The following is a 24,931-nucleotide window of genomic DNA, read 5'->3' as shown; positions in this document are numbered from 1 at the left end:
GCAACACTTTATCTCGGATCCGGATCAATTTTTCATCATTAAACTGCTTTCCCTTAATCTTGTCAAGGAAGGAAGATCTTGCCTCCACACAAGCTAAAAATCCTCCCTTCTCATTTACTTCTAATCTCATAAGGTCGTTAGCCAGAATCTGAACTTCTCTAGCCAATGGGCGTCTAGAAGCTTGCAAGTGAGGTAGACTCCCCATGCTTCCCGCCTTTCTACTTAAAGCATCCGCTACAACATTCGCCTTCCCCGGATGATACAAAATAGTGATGTCGTAGTCCTTCAGTAGTTCCATCCATCTCCTCTGTCTCAAGTTCAAATCTTTCTGAGTAAAGACATACTGTAGGCTACGATGATCCGTATAGACCTCACACTTAACCCTATATAAATAGTGTCTCCATTGTTTTAATGCAAACACTACCGCAGCCAATTCCAAATCATGAGTTGGATAGTTACATTCATGCACTTTTAGTTGTCTTGAAGCATAAGCAATCACATTCTTCTCTTGCATTAGTACTGCACCCAAACCCAAATAGGATGCATCACAATAGACAATGAAATTCTTACCTCCAACTGGCAAGGTGAGAATTGGTGCAGTAGTCAATAGAGTCTTGAGCTTCTGAAAGCTTTCCTCACACTCATCCGACCATACAAATGGAACATTTTGCTTAGTCAAGTTCGTCAGTTGGGAGGCAATAGAAGAGAATCCCTTGACAAATCGGCGGTAGTAGCTAGCTAACCCAACAAAGCTCCTTATTTCTGACACATTAGTAGGTCTTACCCAATTCTTCACTGTCTCAATCTTAGAAGGATCCACCATCACTCCATCCTTAGAAACCACGTGCCCCAAGAAGGACACTGCATCTAGCCAAAACTCACACTTAGAGAACTTGGCATAAAGCTTTTTCTCCCTCAACATTTCCAATACCATTCTCAAATGCTCCTCATGTTCCTCCTTACTTTTAGAGTATATCAGTATGTCATCAATAAATACAATCACAAAGAGATCCAAATATGGCTTAAAAATCCCGTTCATCAAACTCATGAACGCAGCAGGGGCATTCGTAAGACCAAAAGACATCACTACAAATTCGTAATGCCCATACCTGGTTCTAAAAGCGGTCTTTGGCACATCCGTTGCCCGTATTTTCAATTGATGATAACCGGATCTCAAGTCAATCTTAGAGAAGACACAAGCACCTTGTAACTGATCGAACAAGTCATCAATGCGAGGAAGAGGATACTTGTTCTTTATGGTTACCTTGTTCAACTGCCGGTAGTCTATGCACATCCGAAAACTCCCATCCTTTTTCATTACAAACAAAACCGGAGCACCCAAGGAGATGCACTTGGTCTAATGAAGCCTTTGCTCAACAACTCTTGAAGTTGTGCTTTTAACTCTCTTAACTCCGCGAGAGCCATTCTATAAGGGGGTATAGAAATGGGGCGAGTACCCGGTTCAAGATCAATATAGAAGTCAATATCCCTATCTGGTGGCATACCAGGAAGATCTGCAGGGAACACATCCAGAAACTCACGGACCACCGAAACCGACTCAATCGAAGGCACTTGGGTAGTGTCATCCTTGAGATGTGCCAAGAAAGCTAAACACCCTTTACTAACCATTTTCTTAGCACGAAGAAAGGAGATGATACGCACTGGATTGGAAGTATAGTCACCCTCCCACACTAACGGATCTGTCCCAGGCTTGGCTAACGTCAGCGTTTTAGCATTACAATCCAAGATCGCAAATTGCGGAGAAAGCCAAGTCATACCCAGGATTACATCAAAATCATCCATTTCTAAGATAACCAAATCTACATAAGTGTTGCTCCCCACAAAGTTCACCAAACAAGACCTATATACCTTTTCAACTACCACAGACTCACCCACCGGAGTAGAAACACGAATAGGCATATCAAGTAATTCAAAATGTAAATTTAGACCATTAGCAAATGAAGAAGATACATAAGAAAATGTGGATATAGGATCAAACAATACAGAAGCCATGCAATCACAAACCAGAAGATTACCTGTGATGACAGCATCAGATGCCTCCGCTTCAGACCGCCCAGGGAAAGCGTAACAATGGGCCCTATCGTTTGTCTGTCCATTGCCCCTACCATGTTGTGATGTAGTGTCTCCAGTTTGCCCATCACCTCGGCCATTTTGGTGACCACCATTACCTCGACCACCACGTCCTCCAGAATAACGGCCTCTACCATGACCACCTCTACCTCTAGCCATTGGGGGTCTATAACTCTGTTTTGGACAATTCCTCCTAATATGTCCAGTCTCCCCACATCCATAACACTCTCTAGAGTCAAGCATAGGTCTCCCAACTACAGTCTGTAGTGAAGACTGAATGGGTCGAGCTGAGTAACCTCCGGAACCCTGTCCTCTAGAGTAAGAACCATTAAACTCACCTCCTTTTCGAAACCTCTTTGATGTCGATGCCATGGTGAATTCATCTGGCTTCACTCCTTCCACCTCTACCACGAAATCTACCACTTCTTGGAAGGATTTTGCCGTAGCCGCTACCTGTAAGGCTGAAATCCGCAACTCTGACCTCAACCCCTTCACAAAATGACGAATCCGCTCTTGTGGACTGAAACAAAGTTGAGTGGCATATCTGGATAGTGCACAAAACTTAGCCTCATATGCATTGACCGACATCCTACCTTGCTCTAGGCTCAAGAACTCATTCCTTTTCCTATCCCTCAAAGTCTGGGGGATATACTTTTCCATAAACAAGCTAGAGAATGAGGCCCAAGTCATAGGTGGTGCCTCCGTTGGTTGACACTCAACATGTGACCGCCACCACATTTTGGCATTCCCTTGAAACTGATAACTCACGAACTCAACACCAAACCGTTCTACTATACCCATCTTGTGTAGTAGCTCATGACAGTCAACCAGAAAATTGTAAGCATCCTCAGATTCAGCACCCTTGAAGACTGGAGGTTTCAATTTCAAGAACTTACTGAAAAGTTCATGTTGATCATTTGTCATTATAGGCCCAGTAGTCAGACGTGGAAACGTGCCTATGTCCAATGAGGCATCCATACGAGGAGCCATAGTGGCTGCATGTTGTACCTCTGAAACCGGAGGTGTTGGTGCGGAAAACACTGGAGGAGCCTGACCCTGATCAGACAACCCACTAAGATAAGCGAGAACCTGATTGATCATCTCTGGGGTAGGTTGGGGTGGCAGTTCCTCATTTTGCACTTGTTCATTATCCCCTTCCTCACCCTCTCTTACCACTTCCTCAGTCGGTGGAGGAGTCACCGCCCTAGTATCAGATGGGCTAGGTGCTCGTCCTCTTCCTCTAGAGGACGTCCTCCCACGACCTCTACCACGGCCTCTTGCCGCTACTCTTCCTCCAGCTACAACCCTAGTGGCTGGCTCGGACGCTTCTTGTCTTGCCGATGTTGGTGTTGGCGCAGTTGTTGCTCTAGTTCTAACCATATGTGAAACAGAGTGAAGATGGTCAGATACCAATTTGTATCACCTAGATACCAATTGGACCCAAGTAATAGCACGAAAGAAAGAATGAAAGAATGGAATTTTCCTAAAGTCTTATAGCCCCTCAAAGAAAAGTAAAGGCGTCCCCCTACCGTTCCTTAAGACTCTACCAGACTCGTTCTTGTGTGATGAGACCAACGAACCTAATGCTCTGATACCAAGTTTGTCACGACCCCAAACCGGGCCGCGACTGGCACCCACACTTACCCTCCTATGTGAGCGAACCAACCAATCTAAACCTTAACATTTCAATGTAATATCAACATAAAGTAATGCGGAAGACTTAAACTCATTAATAAAAACCAATTCAGTAACTATTATTTCCCCAAAATCTGGAAGTCATCATCACAAGAACATCTACTTCAAGTTACTAAATCTAAGAGTTTCTAAGAAGCTAAAAATACATAAAAGCTAGTCCATGCCGGAACTTTAAGGCATCAAGACATGAAGAGGAAGATCCATTCCAAGCTAGAAGCAATAGCTCACCCTGATATCCGGAGTAATGAAGACTGGCTAGAGTTACTGTTGAGTCGAAGATGACGGCACGTTTGCTGCACTCCACAAATAAACAAGAAGAAAACATAAAAGTAGGGGTCAGTACAAAACACAGGTACTGAGTAGATATCATCGGTCAAATCAAAATAGAAATCAATATATACCAAGTAATATCATAAAATCAACTATGATACTCAACATGTAGCAACATCAAGTACTATATCATTAACAATTACCGTCAAGTTCACACATGAGGACTCAAGCCTCAATACCATACTCATTTGGGAATTATGTTCATTAGATTGAGTATATTACCATCTTTCGAGATTCATTATCTTTATTTCTGTTGTGTCGGTACGTGACACTTCGCTCCCTCATATTCATTAATCCTCTTGTTCGGTACGTGACACTCCGATCCCCTAAATCTACGCGTCGGTTCGTGACACCCGATCCCCTAAATCTACGTGTCGGTTCGTGACACCCGATCCCCTAAATCTACGTTTCGGTTCGTGACACCCGATCCCCTAAATCTACGTGTTGGTTCATGACACCCGATCCCCTAATCTCCTTCTATCAATTCATCAAGCCTTCTTTCTTGCCAAGGCATCATCAATCTCATTATTTTAGTTCATCACGCCTTCTTTTATACCAAGGCCTCATCATTAACAGAGAGATTAGGGTTTTGTAAGATTTGGGATTCAATAACTTCATCATGCTTATATAATCACAATTACATAATTACATTCATGCAAGCATACAATTAAGCACATAGCAGGGTTTACAATATTATCAATACATATCATTCGCTATTAAGAGTTTACTACGAATATCGTAAGAGAAACCATAACCTACCTCCACCGAAGACTAGTGATCAAGCAAGCAAATTCCCAAAGCTTTGTTCTTCTTCTCTCCCTGTTCGTTCGTTTTCTCCCTCTCTTGTGCTTTCAAATTTTCTTATTCCAACCCTCTTTCTTTTACCCTAATTAGTATATAATTAAGAATAAAAGATGGCAATAATAACCCACTAATTAACTTAAGGTTACCTCTTTTAACCCCCAAGTAATTAGACTTATTAACATTAACCCACTAACTTTATAATTAAAGCAGGAATAGTCAAAAACGTCCCTTAAAACGTATAAAGAAATCCGACTCAGACTGGGATTACGCAACCTGCGACGGCCCGTCGTGCCTGCGACGGTCCGTTCTGCAGGTCGTCGCAAGATTCAGAGACTCAATTTCCCACCAAAGAGTCTGTGACGGCCCGTCACACATGTGACGGTCCGTCCTGCCATTTCGTTACGAAGTTCAGAGAATCGATTTTCAGTACCCAATTTCAGATTTTCTAAGTGTTTTGAAACGAGACCCTGCGACGGTCCGTCGTGCCCATGACGGTCCATCGTGGGGTCCGTTGCCTCAGCCTGTTTTTCCAGAAATAAAATCTGCCGTTCAAAATGACTAAACAGGTCGTTACATAAGTTCAGGGGTAATAAGATCTTAGTATAGTACAAGTGTGTCTTTGAGATTTCGGGCATAGATTGAGGGGATACTTGTGCATTATCCCGTTATTATATAAACAAACATTAAACTACAAACAATATATACTCTAAACAGAAAAAATATCGTAAGAAGAAAAAAGTATTTTCACATCTTTTTTTTTGTTGTAAACTTTTGCATAACGAACAAGTAAAAGTTACTGATCATTGTTCATGGCGGAATCAAGTTATGCAAGTATGGATAATTATGTAATTGAATCTGAATATTGCACGTCGAACCAGGTTGATGTTGTTATATCTAGGAAGGTGAAGTCACTTAGATATGGAGGATTTTGTTGTTTCAGATATGAATGGAAACTTCATGTTCAAAGTTAAAGGCAATTCTTTTGGATGGCATGATAAGAGATTAATTCTTGATGCTACTGATAATCCCTGGATCACTCTTAAACAAAAGGTACATAGTAGAAGGTTAATTTAGTGGATAGGTTCTATAGAAAATGTTATAAAGAAATCATAATGAGGGAGGGTAAGTTCATGTTATAAGTTTTTTCCGGGGAAAATGCACAATAATCTTCATAGACTGTGATCGAAATTTTAGAGACACATTTTAACTATTCTAAGGTACTGTTACCTCCATTAAACTTATTTTTTTGTAATTTTGTGCACCTTTTTGGCTTACGTGGCATCCAAATATCTCCCACGCGCATCAATTGCATGAATTCACGAAGTGTGCCGCGTAAGACAAAAGGTGTATAAAATTACAAATAAATAAATAAATAATAAGTTTTCAGGGCGGTAATAGGGTCTTAGTTTAGTTAAGGTGTGTCTCTGAAATTTTGGTTATAGTCTAGAGGGATACTTGTGCATTTTCCCTTTTTTTCCCCACACTGTATCTAGATTTAGCAATAGAGTTTCAACTAAATTCAGATGGCTCACTGCCGATTTCATTTAGGGTGGCATGTTCAACAAAATTTTCTTTATATTCAAAGTTCAAATTCGAGATTTTTAATTAGAGGTGGCAATTCCAGCTCCACAACTTGTGTTAGTTAATACTACAATGCAACTCAAACCTTAAGGAAGATATATTTAAAATTATTTTTAATTTGTTCTATATATCGATATTAATAAGTTATTTCTAATCATAGACTTGTATGTGAACCCACTAACATGATAAATATTCTTCATATCAAATTTATATAGTAACATGAAAATTAAAGTAATTAATAATCAAGTATATATCATTTAGTTATACTAATGGTGTGAATTCTTTTTTTACATTATAGGTTTAAGAACTAGATATCTTGCATTAACAAATAAATTTCAATTTGTAATACCTAAATAGTTATAATCTTATACTTATCATAATATTTTACTTGTAGTAACTTTACAAGTGATGATCATATAAATATATTTACGTTAAATCTAAAGTTGTTGCTGTCAATTAATTTTTGTATAGATGTTGACTGAGCATTTGAGATGGAATGCATATAAAGGAGAAAGCACTGATGAAAAACTTTTTATTTACTATAAAGACAACATCTATATTTCAATTGAAAATGAAGATCGAATTAGCTATTTTCTTAGCAAATAACAATTCTAAGGAGAAGAATGTGATTATTTGATTAAGGGAAGTTGGTCGGATAGATTATGTGCAATATATGCCGGAGATTCTTCTATCATAGTTGCTCAGGCTAGCTAATGTTGATTTTACTTTTTATTTGTTATTCTCTCTCATCTTAGTTTGATTTAACATTGAATTTAAAAAATAAGGAGAGATTTATGAATATTATGTTATTAAAATAAAGACGTGTGTAGTCCTTTAAGTCTTGTGATCTTAAGATTATCTTAGAGTAATGCTGAAATTATAAAACTTACTAAATGTAAAAAAAAATACTATTTTAAAACCCAAAAAGAAAAATAAGACACATAATTTCATTTTTTATATAGTAAAATGAAATTATTTAATTATATTTCTTTTTATAAATTAAGTGAGTAACACAATTATTATTTAAGAATAATGTTTAATAAAGTTCAATAGTAATGTGTTCAAATAGTAATGGTTACATTATTTCTTATATTCTATTCTATTTTATGTATAAGAAAATACCAAATCTTGCATAAGTTCTACTATAAGAAAAAAAACTGGTTTACAAAAATATACTCTACACCCATTAGCTTTGAAAAATGAAAATGTTATGTGAGGGATTTGAGGGATAGTTATATCATTAATCAATTTAATGGAGGTGTTATAATTCTTTATATTACTAATATACGAAAATTCGTTGTATTAGCTAATAATATACATTTTAATACATAATAGAGTATTGTATAACTAATATAAGTATTATTTATACATTATCTAAATGTATATCAAAAAAGATATTAATAACACAAAGTTAACAAAGTTAATACATTATAATACTTACACTATTGGTGTGAATGACTTATTGCAGATGCATAAGATAATTATTGCTAAAAGTTTATTGTTTGGAAAAGACAATTTTATGGTGACAATGTATCCAAATATTGATCAAGCCTTCATCGACTCATTAATAGTAGTCAACGATGTTGCTGTTGTAGGTGTCGCTCTCGGAAGTTAAAAAGTGTTTATTTTATATTGGTTCATTTTATGTAATATCGTTTGACTTAAACGTTAAGTTTATGGAAAAAAAGGAATTTTTCTTTAAAAATTTATAGTCTGAAATAATTCTTAAATATTTGAATAATTATAAATCATTTCTTTAAAAGTAATATGAAGATTTTAAACTTAAATTATTGCCACTTGTAATTAGATTATATTCTTTTTAGGACTAAATAAAAGGAAAGGTCAGACATAAGATGGAACGAAGCAATCCATATTTATTTTAGAGAGTTGTCACTTGTTATTATAATATATTATTTCAATTAAGAAAGTTATTTTTAGTTCAAGTGGTAATTTTTACTCTTTTCTTAAAAAAAATTAATCAAGATGTGAAGTCCCATAAATGTTTTAAATAATTTACATTAGTAATTATGAGCTTCATGACATAATAAGCGAACCATAGAAGTGTTAATGATACCCACAGGAGCTAAAAGATAAATGACTAAGATATGATTCCATGTGGATATTTTTACGATCCAAATTCTAATATCATGATAAACACCTAACTGTTGAAAAAAAAAATTTAAATACACGGGACAGGTTGAATATTTTGATTCAAGCAATGTGAGTTAAAGTCACTCTAGGTTTAGGTCACTTATATCGATTAGACTTACTTTTTGAAATAACTGAAGTCGACTAGGATTAGATTATTTATAATTGTATTATTATTATAGTAGCAATAAGTATCGTAGGAATCTAAGTATAGTTAACTTAAAACTCTACAATTCTTTTCCTATATAAGAAGTATGTATTTAACAATTTTAATCATCAATACAATCCTTGATTTTTCTAATACTAGACATGGAAACTCTACATGGTATCAAGGCTTAAAATCTCTTAGGTTCTCTGAGTATTGATTAACGAAAATAAACACACACATTCAACTGCAATAACCCCCTCTACCAATACTATGTCGACCTCCTCACTTCACTAACTCATTGTCACTTGTTCTATTAAACTTAAACCAACAAATTACCTAATATGGAGGACACAAATATTCCAATTGATTCATGTGATGAGACTAACCTATTTCATCATAGAGAATGAACCAACTAAAAACAATTGTTTCACGAAAGAGGCTGCTGAAAAAAGTTGTAGCCGTTGAGAAAGATCAAAAGATAGTTGTAGCATTGATGACTGGGAGGAGAAAGATGTGTTGCTAAGGAGTTAGATCTCAGGCATCATGAATGAAGAAAACATGTACCTAATTATAAATTGCTCAACTGTCAAGGAGATGTTTGAATGGTTGGAAAAATCTTATCTTCAAGCAACAAAAGATAAGGAATTTCAGCTTAAACAATAACGCAACTACAAAGTGTTAAACTAGGAACTAAAAAGATTGATGAATACATCAAGAAATTCAAAGACATATGTGATGGCCTAGCAGACATTCACAAAACTGTGGATGAAGATAGCAAAGCAATTAATTTTGCTAGAGGTTTATGTCTCAAATATAAGACCTTCAGGACTGTCATGTTATGTGAGGCATCATATCTCATCCTTGATCAATTTATTAATGTTCTAAGAGCTTTTATTATAAGGATATATGTCACAACAAAACTATCACATGATATTAATTCTCCGCCTAATGGGACAGGGAAAAGAAAACAACAGTTTCAAGTTTGGTGAACACGAAATATATTCTCAGAACAATCAATATGGACCAGGTTCTCCGAATAATCAAAGTTTCCCAAGTAAAAATTGGGAGAGAAACAACATTGAATCATGTTAAATTTGTGGTAGAATAACCATATTGTTCTTAAGAGTTTATACAATTAGTGAGACTACATGTATCAATCCACAAATGAACTATCACCTTTTGTCAAACCTCCCAAATTTTAAACATTTAAAACTGAAAAATCTTGGTCAATCCTTATACTATCACCTTGGATATTTTGCCAACTATTTTCGCAAGTCATAGTGAATTTACAAAAAGGATCAAGCTAGAGAATAGATTAAAGCGAACAAAACGATCATGTGAGTCGTTACAACAATGTAACATCACTTCATTTTCCAGCAAATGTCTCATCTCTTCTTCTTAAGATAGTTAAAGTGAAAGGCCGAAGAGGATGATGATCATCCAAGATCTCTATGATTGATACAAATAAAAAGTTACTAATTTTGATTTTTTATATGAACACATGCCAAAATAGTAAGAATGTAAAGAGAGTTACAAGTAGTTCATAAACAATGATAGAAATTATTTAGGGATTGTTTGGTTACGGGCTAGAGTTATGCAGGTATTAGCTATACATGGTTTGGTTATGCAGGATTTAGTTATGTAGGTATTAGTTATGCAGGGTTTAGTTATGTAGGTATCAGTTATGTTTGCGAATTTTTTGCGTTAATTTTATTATTATTTTTTTCATATTTTTTATTATTCAATTACTCATTTTTGGAATTTCCGAAAAAATAAAAATCAAACAAAATTGTAAAAATGAGTCGGATAGTGTATTTAAAAGGAATTGATTTATGGGTCAGATTAGGTGTTTATGAGTTCGATATCTTTCCATTTTCATATAGATGTCATGTGGTAAGGTCAAAATGACATGACAATTCCATATGGCATTTAAAGAAATGAAAAATGAGTTGAATATGTCCAACATGACAACTAACGCCCATAAGGGCATATTTGGACCGAAAGTTGGACGACAAGTGCATAAGTGAACCAAACTTTAAACGGAGAGTATATCTAGACATTTTCGAATAGTTTAGGGGCATATTTGACCCTTTTCCCTCAAAAGTTAAATATCACTTTGTGTAAATTATTGAGATTAATCGGGTTAAATTGAACGGGTCAAGACCCAATTTTGTTTTTAGTCCATTTGAACCCAACCTATTTGAGCCAAAGAAAATTTAGGCAGGTTAAGAGTCAACTCGATTTCTATATCAACCCATTTTGATATCTCAATTTCAACTCAACCCGTCCATTTGACACCCCTAATTATTACGTATTTCATACAAATTAAATATGAAAGAAAAAGGGACGACTAAGACCTAGCAACAAATCTTGATATACTTATGGTGAAAAATCAAAGTTGAAATTTTCAACTAAAAGGACAGGTTAGAATAATACTTGACTAATTATAAATAACATATACACGTCTCTACAATCAGACCAATTCGTCTGAAAACCAAAAAAAATAAAAATAAAAAAACCATAAATAGAGATGTCATTTGATTATTTCTTAAAAAAATAAAAGAGTATTGCCAAGTTCTCTAAATTTTTGCATAACTAACGAGTAAAAGTCACTGATCATTGTTCATGGCAGAATCAAGTTATGCAATTATGGCTAATGATCCAGTTGCGATAATTGGATCCGAATATTGCACGCCGAACGAGGTTGATGTTGTTATATCTAGGAAGGTGAAGACACTTAGATATGGAGAATTTGTTGTTTCAGATATGAATGGAAACTTCATGTTCAAAGTTAAAGGCAAAACTTTTGGATGGCATGATAAGAGAGTTATTCTTGATGCTGCTGATAATCCCCTCATCACTCTCAAACAAAAGGTACAATATGATTTTTTAAAAAGTTTAATTTCAGAGATATTCCTGTATTATAGTTTTTTAAAATAATAATAAATAGCTAGGTTATAAAAAAGTTGTAAAAAAATCAAATAAGGGAGGGAAAGTTCATGTTGTAAGTTTTTTTTCCCACCTAGTCCGCAATGGAGCTTTAACTAAATCTGGATCGTTCACTGCACACAAGGCTCATTTGAGTTGACGTCTCCAACAAAAAATATTTCCATATATATCTAAGGTTCAAATTCAAGACCTCTGGTTAAGGGTGGAGTAGTCTCAACACTGCACTCAACTTATATTAGTTAATACTACAAGTCAAACCCTAAGGAAGCTATATCTACACAAAAAAATAAAAGTTTTCATTCTATATATTGATCGATAAATATAGGTTTTATCTAATCATAGCCTCATATGCGCAAAGCAGTAACATGATATATACTCACAAACAAGGGTTATGGTGGAATAATAAGTAATACTTCTTCATCCTTAATCAAGTGGTCTCGGATTCGAGCCTCCTTGGATACGAAGTCGCCTTTGTTAGGGAGACCCCCAATGTGGGATTTTCCGGCAAAAATTCGAATTTATTTAGGCTCCAATTTACGTATCAGACACCGATTGAAAAAAAAAAAAAGATGTATACTCTTCATATCGAGCTTTCATGATAACCTAAAAATTAAAACAATAACCAAGTATAAATCGTTTAATTATACGTATAGTGTGAATTCGTTTTTACATTATCATCAGTAAGTATAACTTCAACATCCATAGGTTCAAGTTTGTAAACATTGATAGTTAATAGATATCTTTTATTGTCATTAAATTTTAATTTGTAATACCAAAATTGTTAAAATTTTATACTTATCATAATAATACTTGTTATAACTTTAATTACTAGTGATGATAGTATAAATATTTTTACTTTAAAATTAAAGTTTTTACCGTTAATTAATTTTTGTATAGATATTGACAGAGCACTCGAGATGGAATGCATTTAAAGGAGAAAGCACAGATGAGAAAGACTTTTTATTTACTATAAAGACAACATCTATAATTCAATGGAAGACCAAATTGGCTGTCTTCTTAGCAAATAACAATTCCAAGGAAAAGAATTGTGATTATTTGATTAAGGGAAATTGGTTTGATAGATCATGTGTAATATATGCTGGAGATTCTTCTACCATAGTTGCTCAGGTTAGCTATCGTTCATATCTTACTTTTCTTTTGTTACTCTCTTTAAGTATTTTCTTTTGATTTAACACTAAATTTAAGAAATAAAAGAATATTTTTGAATTTTGTGATTTTAAACTAAAAATATGTGTAGTCCTCTAGATGTTATGATCTTAAGTTTGTCACGTAGAATGTTGAAATTGGAAATCTTAGTACTAAATATAGAAAAAACACTATTTTGAGAAGGAAAAAAGAACAAATATAACCCTAAACTATATGCACATATCATCCGTCATGCTTTTTGGAACATTGGTGCCCCCGTCGTTCAAAAATTAGAGCATATATATCATTTATACTAGCAAACATACACATGTCATAATCTTATCCGATCCATCGACCCGGCACTTATTAAACATCAAATCGACGGATAAGATTGTACCATGTGTCCTATTTACTCTTCCATTACAGTGAAGGTCATATATTCTCTAGTTTTTGAATGACATGGACATCAATATTTCAAAAGTATGACGAATGATATTTACATACTCTTTACGATGATTCGAGGATATATTTATCCTTTTTTCTTTTGAGAAAGCCAAAAAGAAAAAAATAAACATATAGTTTAATTTGCTATAGTAAAATGAAAATTTTCCGTCATATTTATTTTTAAAAATTAAATTAGTGATAGTATTATTATTTTGAGAATAATGATATTATTACTATGATATTTTTATCATTTTATAATACTTTTTAGATGAAAAAAAAGGGGCAAAAGACTCTTGAAATATATAAAATAGGTCAAATTTATCCCTCGTCATATTTCGATTCAAATATATTGTTTTATCAGAAAATTATTTTTTTAATAAGTTTTTTGACTTTTTAGAGTCATCATTTTATTTTTTAAGAAATCTATGTTTTCAAAAAGACTTAGCAGAAAAATCGTTTTGAAAATTTTAAAGGGGTTCGGGGATTCCTATTTATATTTTGGGAAGGTTTTTAAGGCACCTAAATATTTGTTAATATCCGCAACTCTTAAAGTTTGAATAAAAATTATTTAGAGCTATTTGAAAAATGAAGTATTTAATTTTACTATCAAAGTAAGAATTTGATTTGCAAGTTTATTTGTCCTTTTAGATTTCATTTAGGTTCGATTTTAAGTCGATAAAACATTTACGGAAATTTGAATTTTTTAACTTTAAAATTATCGACAAATAAAGCAAATAAATAAACGAAAAATAAGAAAGGGAAAAGAGAGAGAAGAGAGAGTTGAATCCAAATTCGAGTTTTCTTTCCGCCTGAATCGATATTTAAACCCATTTTATTTTAGGGTTTTTGACCCACTTGATTTGCACCTATCCTAAACTAATCATTACATTACATTCGGGTGGGCTTAAAAGGGAAAACAATTTAGCCAAATGAATTTAATCATAAATTAGCCAAAGTCCAAAAAAGATGAATTGACCAAAACTAATCAACGAGCTTTTGACTTTGACGAGATAGGATAGTTAAAACTAAATATAACTAATGGCTAAGAAATATAAACAAATAAATTAGACAAAATCAAATTAATGAGGCCTTAAGTAAAACTAAATCTTTTTTTAGAAGGTTTTCGAATACTTTATAAAATAAATCATTATTATAAATTATATATATATTAAATAAACTATGACAAGACAAACTAATAAATTTATCATAAATTAAGGAATCAAAATTTTTTTGAGACGATTTTTGAAAATAAACTTATTATATAAAGACGTATAAAATATATATCATTTAAAGACTATAGAAACTGATTAAAGCTACTTTCAGAGACTTAAGAAAGAGAAAGAAGAAATAAAAAAATTATGTAAAGTTAATTATATCACCTCGTTCAGAGTCTAATATGCTCGTGAATTAATTTTTGTCGAGGAGGATCAAAATTGGGTGTCAATATATGTTCCCATTAATTTTTTATCTCAAAATACCTCCAATTATCTAAATTTTTTATCTCAAAATACCTCCAATTATCTAAATGAAAAATAAATTAGGCCTATTTTGAATAATTTTGTATTACTTTTGGCCCTTTTACCTACTCTTTATAGAGCCAGTCAAGGGAAGGTGTTGGGTTCAACCCTAGATATTATTACACAGGGTTCTGACTTGGTGTTTTCTTTCATGTACTTTCTCTTTTAATAAATTTATCAAGTTTGATAGATGGTACTAGAATAATATAAAATAAAATATATTAATAACTAGGTTTTGACTTGTCTGAATTTAGGTTATGTACTTTCTTTCTTAATAAATTTATGTTGGTACAAGAATAATATTAAATAAAATATATTAATAACGCATGTATTAATAATGCTGATATTATTTCTTATACATTTAATTTGATGTATTAACAATAACAAATTTTACATAAAATCTATAGAAAAAAATAGCGATTTACAAAAAAATATACTCTACAATCATTAGGAGTTAATAACTTTGATTGTCACTCAACTATCAATTGTTTTCACAGAAAGTCACTCAACTTTCATTTCTAACTCAAAAGTCACTCAATTATAACTTCTTTGCATAGAAAAGTTACTCAACATTTTCAACTCAAAAGTCACTCAACTGTGCATTTTTGCGCAGAAAGTCACTCAATCTATTTAATTGTTATTTTCATTAAAATTTAGTGACATAAAATTTTAATTATTAACCAAAATTTCAAGAATTGAATATATATCCATTTAATGAACCACTCCATTTAACCCGACCCACTAAAAATATAATATTGAACATTTTATTTTACTATTAATTCCCTAAATCATTCTTCCTTGTCTCCCATACTTTTAGTGAATTAATGATAAAATAAAATGTTCAATGTTCAATGGGGAATGATTTAGGAAATTAATAGTAAAATAAATGTTAAATATTATATTTTTAGCGGATTGGATAAAATGAACGGATCACTAAATGGTTTAAATGGATATATATTCAATTCTTAAATTTTGGTTGATAATTAAAATTTTATATCACTAAATTCTAATGAAAAAACAACTAAATAGGTTGAGTAACTTTCTGTGCAAAAAAGTCATAGTTGAGTGACTTTTGAGTTGAAAATGAAAGTTGAGTGATTTTCTGTGCAAAGAAATCATAGTTGAGTAACTTTTGAGTTGAAAATAAAAGTTGAGTGATTTTCTGTGAAAACAATTAATAGTTGTGTGACCATCAAAGTTATTAACTCTCTCTCTCTCTCTCTCTCTCTCTCTCTCTCTCTATATATATATATATATATATATATATATATATATATATATATATTCATTATTTTAATGAACATGATATTAAACTTACACTATATTATTGGGAATGACTTATTGCAGATGCATAAGAAAATTACTGCTAAGAGCTTACTAATTGGAAAAGAAAATTTTATGGTGACAATGTATCCGAACATTGATCAAGCCTTCATCGTCTCATTAATAGTATTCCTTGATGCTATTAATGCATTCAACGATGCTGTTGTTGCAGGTGCCCTTGCCGGTGCAGGTGCTTCTATTGGTGCTATTAGTTTCTAGGAAGTCAAAAGTGTTTATTTTATAAAATAATATTTTTTTTTCAAGCATTATTTGATTTGACATGATGTTTGAGAAAAATAATGAAACTTTTGAAATTTATTGTGTAAATTTGTCACGACCCAAAAATAGGTGTGATGACACTTGTCTTATCCCACCAAGACAAGTCAGTCTAAAACTCAATATCTAAGAAAGTGCGGAAGTAAAATGACAATCCAACAACAATTTCTAGTATGAAACCAAGTCATATTAATTCAATCCCCAAAACTAGGTTGTCACGTGCACAAACCTCTAATGTGAATATTAGAATTGAAATGAAATAGAAGTCTAAAACGAAGTTGCCTTTCAAGTAAAAACAAAGTCATAAACTGGAGTAGGAAAGTTCGCTGAGATGACAAGCAGCTACCTCACAACCCTCCACAAGATGCCTCGAAAACGAAAAGAATGACAGGTGTCACGAAGATCCGGGCTCGTAACCTACAAAAAAAATTTGTAGAAGCAAGGGGTGAGTACCAAACCACGCGGTACCCAACAAGCAAACCTCTAAACACACGTTAAGTGGACAAAATACGGGTACTCCTTACACCCTATCTAAACCTCCACGCTACAGCCTAACAATTTACAGTTTACCAAACACACAACTCAATAACCACACTCTATCAGTTTACACATTCTCAATAACAACTCAATATTCAACAGTCACAATCTTCACAGAGAAACAATCACAAGATCAGCAAAACACGTGTTCAAGTTCATCAATAACAAAATGTGCAATGCCATGAGATGCAATATCAAGTATAATGATGCATGTCTTTCTTAACGATACACACCCACTGTCTCTCAGTCCGGGACCCATGGGGGACATATCTGTCCATGCATCTGTCGCGGCGTATGACACGACCCTCGATAATAGTAACTTTCGCGGTGCGCGATACGTCCCTCGAAATATAATATCCATCGCGGTGCGCGATACGACCCTCGAAATGTTACATCCTTATACCATAATCATGTCTCAGATACAATGCAATTACATGCTCAAATGAAAATAAGGAGATAACCATTTGGATAACAAAGAACAATTTACAGCAAGGTATACAACACTAACAAATAAGCAACAAGTCTCCTCTAACACTCTTCCACTCAACCCTCAGAACACCAGGCATTGCTAAAGTCACAGTCTTAGCATTACAATCAAGGAAAACGTGATAAAGAGAAAGCCAATCCATACCCAAGATAATATCAAAGTCTACCATCCCCAGAATGATTAAGTCTACCCAAGTGTCATACCCAGCCAATGAAACAAGACAGGATCGATACACTCGATCCAACACTAAGGCCTTACCCACGGGTGTAGAAACACGAATAGGTACAGTCATGCTATCACATATCATATCAAATTTAGCAGCAAAATACGTAGACACATAAGAGAATGTAGAACCTGGATCAAACAACACAGACGCAGGTCAATGGCATACTGGGATGATACCTGTAATAACAGCATCAGAGGTCTCCGCCTCAGGTCTCCCGGGGAAAGCATAGAAGTGTCCTCCTCGTCCACCTCAATCCTGGGTGGTACCTCTACCCCCACTCTGCTGAGCTGCAACACCACTACTAGAAACTCTATCACCTCTACCTGACTGAACTCTGCCACGACCTCTACCCTGTGGTGCTGGTGGTCTAGTCTGGAATGATGAATTAGGTCGAGCCCCACCACGACCCCTTTGTGAAGTACACCGCCGCATTAGATGATCGGGATCTCCACAAGTGAAACAAAATCTCTGACCTGGAAACTGTTGTGTGGACCCTGAAAACCCACTATAATTTCCTCGCCCTGTAGGTCGCTGCTGTAAACCATACGAGCCTTGACCCGGGCTATAAGAACCCCTAGATGTCTGGCCACCCTCAAATGTCGGCATAGATGCATTAATAGGTCCCCGCTGCTGAAAAGAACCACTCACTCTCTGTGATCCCCTACCTCCAGATGAGGCACTATGAAACTGGCCTGATATACGGGCCCTTTTAGGGTCCCCAAACTCCTCTCTCTCCATCAATTCTGCCTCTTTGGCGGCGCTCACAATGGACCGGAAAGAAGCCCCCTCCCTAGATGCCCGAAACAGAGCTGACCTGATAGAAAAAGTCAATCCCCTCACAAATCTGCGAATCCTCTCTGTCTCATTTGGAATAATGGCCAACGCATGCCTAGACAACTGGCAAAAACGCGCCTCATACTCTGTAACCAATAAACCATCCTGTCTTAGACTCTCAAACCTCAAGCGACTCTCCTCTCTCACGCTCCATGGGATAAAACAATCTTGGAATGCACTAGCAAACTGCTCCCAAGTCACTGGAGGAGATCCAACTGGCAAACCCCCCGAATAAGTCCTCCACCAGTCTCTCGCTAGTCCACGAAGCTGGAGTGTAGCATATCGAACCCCATGTGACTCAGCTAATCCAACCACCTCTAGTAACTCTCGGCAGGTAGTTAGAAACTCATGAGCGTCCTCGCTCTTCCCACCCTGAAACTGAGGTGGGTCCATCTTTCGAAATCTCTCATACCTACGCTGCTCATCCTCTGTCAGAACAACCATCGATGCAACTTGACCCCCAACTGCTGGTGCAACATCATTCTGAACCGCGGGATCTACTAGTAGTTGTCCCACCGCATCCTGAACAACTGGAGCTTGTTGCTGCTCTTGGGTCTGAGCCCCCTCTCTAGTACGAGAGTCATGTGGTGTGGTAGTCGCCCCACCACCCTGAGAAAAGCCTTCTGTCACACTTAACACCCTCAATAGTGTATCCTGAAGCAAAGGTGTGACTACAGGATCTGGAGGAACCTGGTCCTCCTTGCCATCAATCTGAGGTTCTGTAGAGACCTCTCTAGCACGACCTCTTACTGGTGCTGCTCCACGTCCATGACCTCTAGCTACTGTCGTACAACTAGCACGACCTCTAGCTCGAGATCTACCCCTACCTCTAGCTAGGGACTCAACAATTGCCTCGGGAAGTGCCTCCCCTCTACCACAAGTAACATTAATTCTAGTTCTCGTCATCTTTCAAAAGAGTATACAACAACTCAGTACTAAAGAAGGTGACTATGCACGATGAGAAAGAATGAACAAAAAGAAGATTCCTAGTAATCCTCATAGCCTCTCAGAGATAAGTACAGACGTCTCCGTACTGATCCTTGAGACTCTACATAGACTCGGCTTGTATACACATGAGACCTATGAACCTCGGGCTTTGATACCATTTTGTCACGACCCAAAAATAGGTGTGATGACACTTGTCTTATCCCACCAAGACAAGTCAGCCTAAAACCCAATATGTAACAAAGTGCGGAAGTAAATGACAATCCAACAACAATTTCTAGTATGAAACCAAGTCATATTAATTCAATCCCCAAAACCAGGTTGTCACGTGCACAAGCCTCTAATGTGAATATTAGAATTGAAATAAAATAAAAGTCTAAAATGAAGTTGTCTTTCAAGTAAAAACAAAGTCATAAACTGGAGTAGGAAAGTTCGCTGAGATGACAAGCAGCTACTTCACAACCCTCCACAAGATGCCTCGGAAACGAAAAGAATGACAGGTGTCACGAAGATCCAGGCTCGTAACCTACAAAAAAATTGTAGAAGCAAGGGGTGAGTACCAAACCACGCGGTACCCAACAAGCAAACCTCTAAACACACGTTAAGTGGACAAAATACGGGTACTCCTTACACCCTATCTAAACCTCCACGCTACAGCCTAATAATTTACAGTTTACCAAACACACAACTCAATAACCACACTCTATCAGTTTACACATTCTCAATAACAACTCAATATTCAACAGTCACAATCTTCACAGAGAAACAATCACAAGATCAGCAAAACACGTGTTCAAGTTCATCAATAATAAAATGTGCAATGCCATGAGATGCAATGTCAAGTATAATGATGCATGTCTTTCTTAACGATACACACCCGTTGTCTCTCAGTCCGGGACCCATGGGGGACATATCTGTCCATGCATCTGTCCCGGCGTACGACACGACCCTCGATAATAGTAACTTTCGCGGCGCGCGATTACGTCCCTCGAAATATAATATCCATCGCGGCGCGCGATACGACCCTCGAAATGATACATCCTTATACCATAATCATGTCTCAGATACAATGCAATTGACATGCTCAAATGAAAATGAGGAGATAACCATTTTGATAACAAAGCACAATTTACAGCAAGGAATACAACACTAACAAATAAGCAACAAGTCTCCAAATCGTTCTCAACACCACACAAGGAAATACATGAATTTCATACGCTTAACAAGAGTTTAGAAATCCACTTGCCTTAGCCAATCGAATAATTACTCTTGGACTTGAGCCTTCCCTTTCCGTTGAGCTTCTGAACCAATGGAATCTATTCAAGTATATATTCACAATAAGGTTTCAGAACTAACAACACTCACACTTTTATGTGTTTAACCTTTAACTAAAAATACACCCCAAATTTATAATCAAGTTTATAATTCTTGATGTCAATTAAAATTTCCACTATCATAGTTTTCAAGTTTTAAAAAAAGGATTGCATCCCAAATTTTTCCAACGTCATAATTTAAATGGTATTCACAAAATCTTATTCATCTAATATTTAAATTGCATACCAATATATCAAAACTTGAACCATAATATAATAACTAATATTCTGAAATTTACGCCTAATGATGCCATTAACGTATTTTGCACTATTTTTTCCCCTTTCAACCCACTAATGATTGGCTCATTATGAATCAATCATTGACCCACTAATGATTGGCTCATCATGAACCAATCATTGATCCAAATGATTCAAATGTTTCCAAAATTTCTAATTATTCACGTGATTTTCTATTCTGCATTTTTTCATTTTTTTTTACTCATATGCTCTTCATTTATTATTATACACACATATATATAATTTATTATATAATATTGTTATATGCACACATCTATGTGCAGAAATCAAGAAAATTAAAGGAGAAGAAAACTTACCTTAAGCAGTTCGTAAGCCGCAAGTGCAGAGAAACCCTTCGGCCCTCCCGCCCCCCCCCCCTTTTTTTTCTTTTTCTTATTTTTTTTTTTGAATTATTTAAGTACTAAAAGTGATAGGTTTTACCCACATATTTAATTAAATATAGGCTAAAGAGTATAGGGTCTTAAATAAATTATCACTTTAGCCCATAAACTATCGATTAATTAACTCAAGTTAAGCAAATATTCAAAATTTCCAAAAATGACCTTTCGGGTCATTACAAAATTAATTCTTAACTATTTCTGTTATTGTGAATCATTTCATTATAAATAAAATGAGAATTTTTAAACTTAAATTAATACAAATTATAATAAGATATAATTCGTTATAGAACCAACTAAAAAGAAAAGGTAGCAAAAATGAAGTTGAGGTGTGTTAGGACCAAATCTCTTATTATTATAATAGGAGTATATATCATATTTACGGAAGTTATTTTAGTCAAACTAACAATTTTTTTTATCTCTTTTGGAAAAACTAATCAAGATGTAAAAGTCCCATAAATTTTTAAATAAATTTACATTAGTCATTACTATGAACTTGAGTTATTAACCAAAATCATCCTTAAATTATATTTCAAACTTAAATTACATTCTTAAAGTATAATTCTTAGCAGAAAATAATCTTCAAGTATTTAAAAGTGCACAATTTTCATCCTTATTTAAAAGTGAACAATTATCATCCTTCTACCTAAATTTACTAGAAAACAAACAAATCCCACTAAATCAAGTAATTCATTGTACTTATTATTTTTAGATATGCCAAAAACACTAATCGTGAACTTTATTGATAATTGAATTTAGCATTATGCAAAATCTTTTAATTTGACAGTTTTTTTCATGTAATTTGATATTAAAATATTATTAGTTGAAATATTCTTTTTATCAATTGAAATATGTTTCTACTCTATTGAATATTCTAGAATCGGCGTTTGTTGGAGACTTTTGCTTCTAATATTGATAAATGAAACTCAAATGCGAGACATAATCATTATTTTGATCACTTCAAGATCAAATTGGTGAAAAAATATATTGATCTAAATATAGTTTGACTATGAAAAAGGTAAAAATGATTAAACTTCAGCTTCTTTCCTTTATTAAATGAGAAAAAGAGCAAATCATGCATCCTCACACCTTCCAAAAGAATTTTGTTTCGGTAAGCATTAATATCTTAGATTTTTAATAGGTTTTCTTCAGGAACTTCTTATAGCAGGTAATGAAACTACGCAGAAAAACTTTGTTGATGACCGCGTGAACTGCTTATGTTTTTGTAAGATTCTTTACTTTTTTGACGATATCTAATAGAAGGATGAAAATTGTTCACTTTTAAACATTTAAAGGATGTTTTATGTTAGGAATAATATTTGAAAATGTAGTTTAATTTTGGGATATAGTTTAAGAATGTTTTTGACCAAAAACTCATGTGAGCTTCATGACATAATTAGTCAATTATAGAAGTGCTAAGATACCCTCATGAGCTAAACAAAATGACTAGGATATGGTACCATGTGGAGTTAAATAAGTTGATTTTGGTGAGCATAATGTCTAGTTAGTCAATAAATTACCTTCTAAATCTAGTGAAATTGTTGAATCTCAATTTCGATCTCATTACCCAATATGCATCGACTTTGATCAACTTCGAGTTTTAATTTAAACTTTAAATTAAATTCTTTCTTTGGTACTTATTTGATTGTCTCAGAAATTGTATCACTCATCTCTGATATCATAAATCACATATTAAGGTTATATAAAAAGGTCATATATATATATATATATGCAATGAGCAAGTAAGAAACATGCAACTGATCAATATTAAATTGAAAGAAATTGATTACAATGTCACTACAAGATATGAGCTTGAAACATGGGACATACAATTAATCAACATATAATCATGTTAGCTAAATATGGAGTTTGATATACCTTCATCGAAAATGACTCGATATACCTTGTCATGATATAAAAGGCTAGTCTGATATAATGCAGTACCACTAAGATAATAATATGCTCCAACCAGTGCTACATGGACCTATGGTGGTATGTGGTTATGAGGCTTAGGAATTGCTACTAATGATCTCAATATCCCTAAAATCAGCCTGGTGCTAAGTAACTCTCCCAACTGAGTTTATGTCAATTTATGTTGATATTCTGATAATATTGGTAATAATGGTAATGTTGAATAACTTATGAATAATGTGTCATGATCCAGACCGTCATGAGTGAAACCCACTCTAATCTGATGAGATAATGAAAGTTAGTTAGTAAAAGTTAGTTAGTGAGATGTAAAAGTTAGTTAGAATTCAGTTAGGGAGAATCTTCTAGTTACAACTTCTTTACTTGTATATAAATGTACATATCTTGGATGTAAAGGAATACACAATGAATGAAAGTTTTTTTCTTCTCTTTTCTTCTCACCATTAATGGTGATTCTCATCATGGTATCAGAGCACAGTGAAGCATTCTGTGTTTAACATCTTCATAGCGTGAAATCATCTCATCAGCTCTTCTATCTGCTGATAAAACTTTGTTGTACGATCTGGTTATAACCATTCTGTGATTAGATCTCTGTTGTAATCTTGAAAAAAGGATCTTTGTTTGTCCTATTCGAATTTGAACTCTGTTAATTTCTGGAAACTTGTTGGTGAATAAATGGTGCTTCCAAGCGAAGGAACTGTAAGTGAAGAAGTGCAAGTGCAGGGAGGATCTTCATCTTCTACTGAATCTGAACGAATTGATCACAATCATCCCTTATTCATTCATCCATCAGACACTCAAGGTTCTGTTCTTACCTCGATCCAACTGTTAGGATCTGAGACTTACTTTCTATGGAGTAAATCACTGAAACTTGTACTTATGGGGAAAAACAAGTTAGGATTCCTGTTAGGAACATGTAAAAAGGATATGTATCCTTCTTCAATGCATGATCTGTGGGATAGGTGTAATGTCATTGTCTTGGGATGGATAATGAATTCTGTTTCTAAAGGTTTACTGAGTACAGTCATCTATGGATCTGATGCACACAGAGTTTGGGAAGATCTGCGTGAGAGGTTTGATAAGGTCAATGCATCCAGGGCTTTCTTCCTACATAAGGAAATTGTTACACTATCTCAAGGTACTGCTTCTGTATCAAGTTATTTTTCAAGACTTAGAGAATTGTGGGATGAATTTGAAACACTAATGCCTCCTCCTTCATGTGATTGTGTTGAAGCAAAGTTGTATTCTGAACATTTTCATGTCACGACCCAAAACGAGCCGTGAGTGGCACCCACACTTATCCTCCAAGGTGAGCGAACCAACAAATCTAAACCCCAACATTTACCAGTATATCAATTATGAATAGCAAAAATAATGCGGAAGATCCAAAACTTATTAACGAAATCAATTAAATCAACTTCTAAAGTTAAATACTTATTATTCCCAAAATCTGGAAGTCATCACACCAAGAACATCTATCCTCGAATTTCTAAATCTAAGAGTATTTAAGAAG

At 34.5% G+C, this 24,931-nt stretch overlaps 2 protein-coding genes across 2 annotated transcripts; both read left to right on the top strand.

The window, feature by feature from the left end:
* The first annotated feature begins 8,743 nt into the window (after window positions 1-8,743).
* Window positions 8,744-16,503, top strand: LOC101245578 (protein LURP-one-related 10-like). The gene is made up of 3 exons (XM_004246266.5): window positions 8,744-11,671; window positions 12,644-12,874; window positions 16,201-16,503. The coding sequence occupies exons 1-3, from the start codon at window positions 11,423-11,425 to the stop codon at window positions 16,393-16,395; spliced, it is 675 nt and encodes a 224-aa protein (XP_004246314.1). The 5' UTR covers window positions 8,744-11,422; the 3' UTR covers window positions 16,396-16,503.
* Window positions 16,504-24,093: 7,590 nt separating this feature from the next.
* Window positions 24,094-24,702, top strand: LOC138338340 (uncharacterized). Its single transcript, XM_069289294.1, has one exon. The coding sequence runs from the start codon at window positions 24,094-24,096 to the stop codon at window positions 24,700-24,702; it is 609 nt and encodes a 202-aa protein (XP_069145395.1).
* Window positions 24,703-24,931: the final 229 nt, after the last annotated feature.

Source organism: Solanum lycopersicum, chromosome 9, assembly GCF_036512215.1.
Source record: "Solanum lycopersicum chromosome 9, SLM_r2.1".
NCBI lineage: Eukaryota > Viridiplantae > Streptophyta > Magnoliopsida > Solanales > Solanaceae > Solanum > Solanum lycopersicum.
The sequence above is the reverse complement of the archived record's forward strand: the minus strand, read 5'-3'. Positions and strand labels throughout refer to the sequence as shown.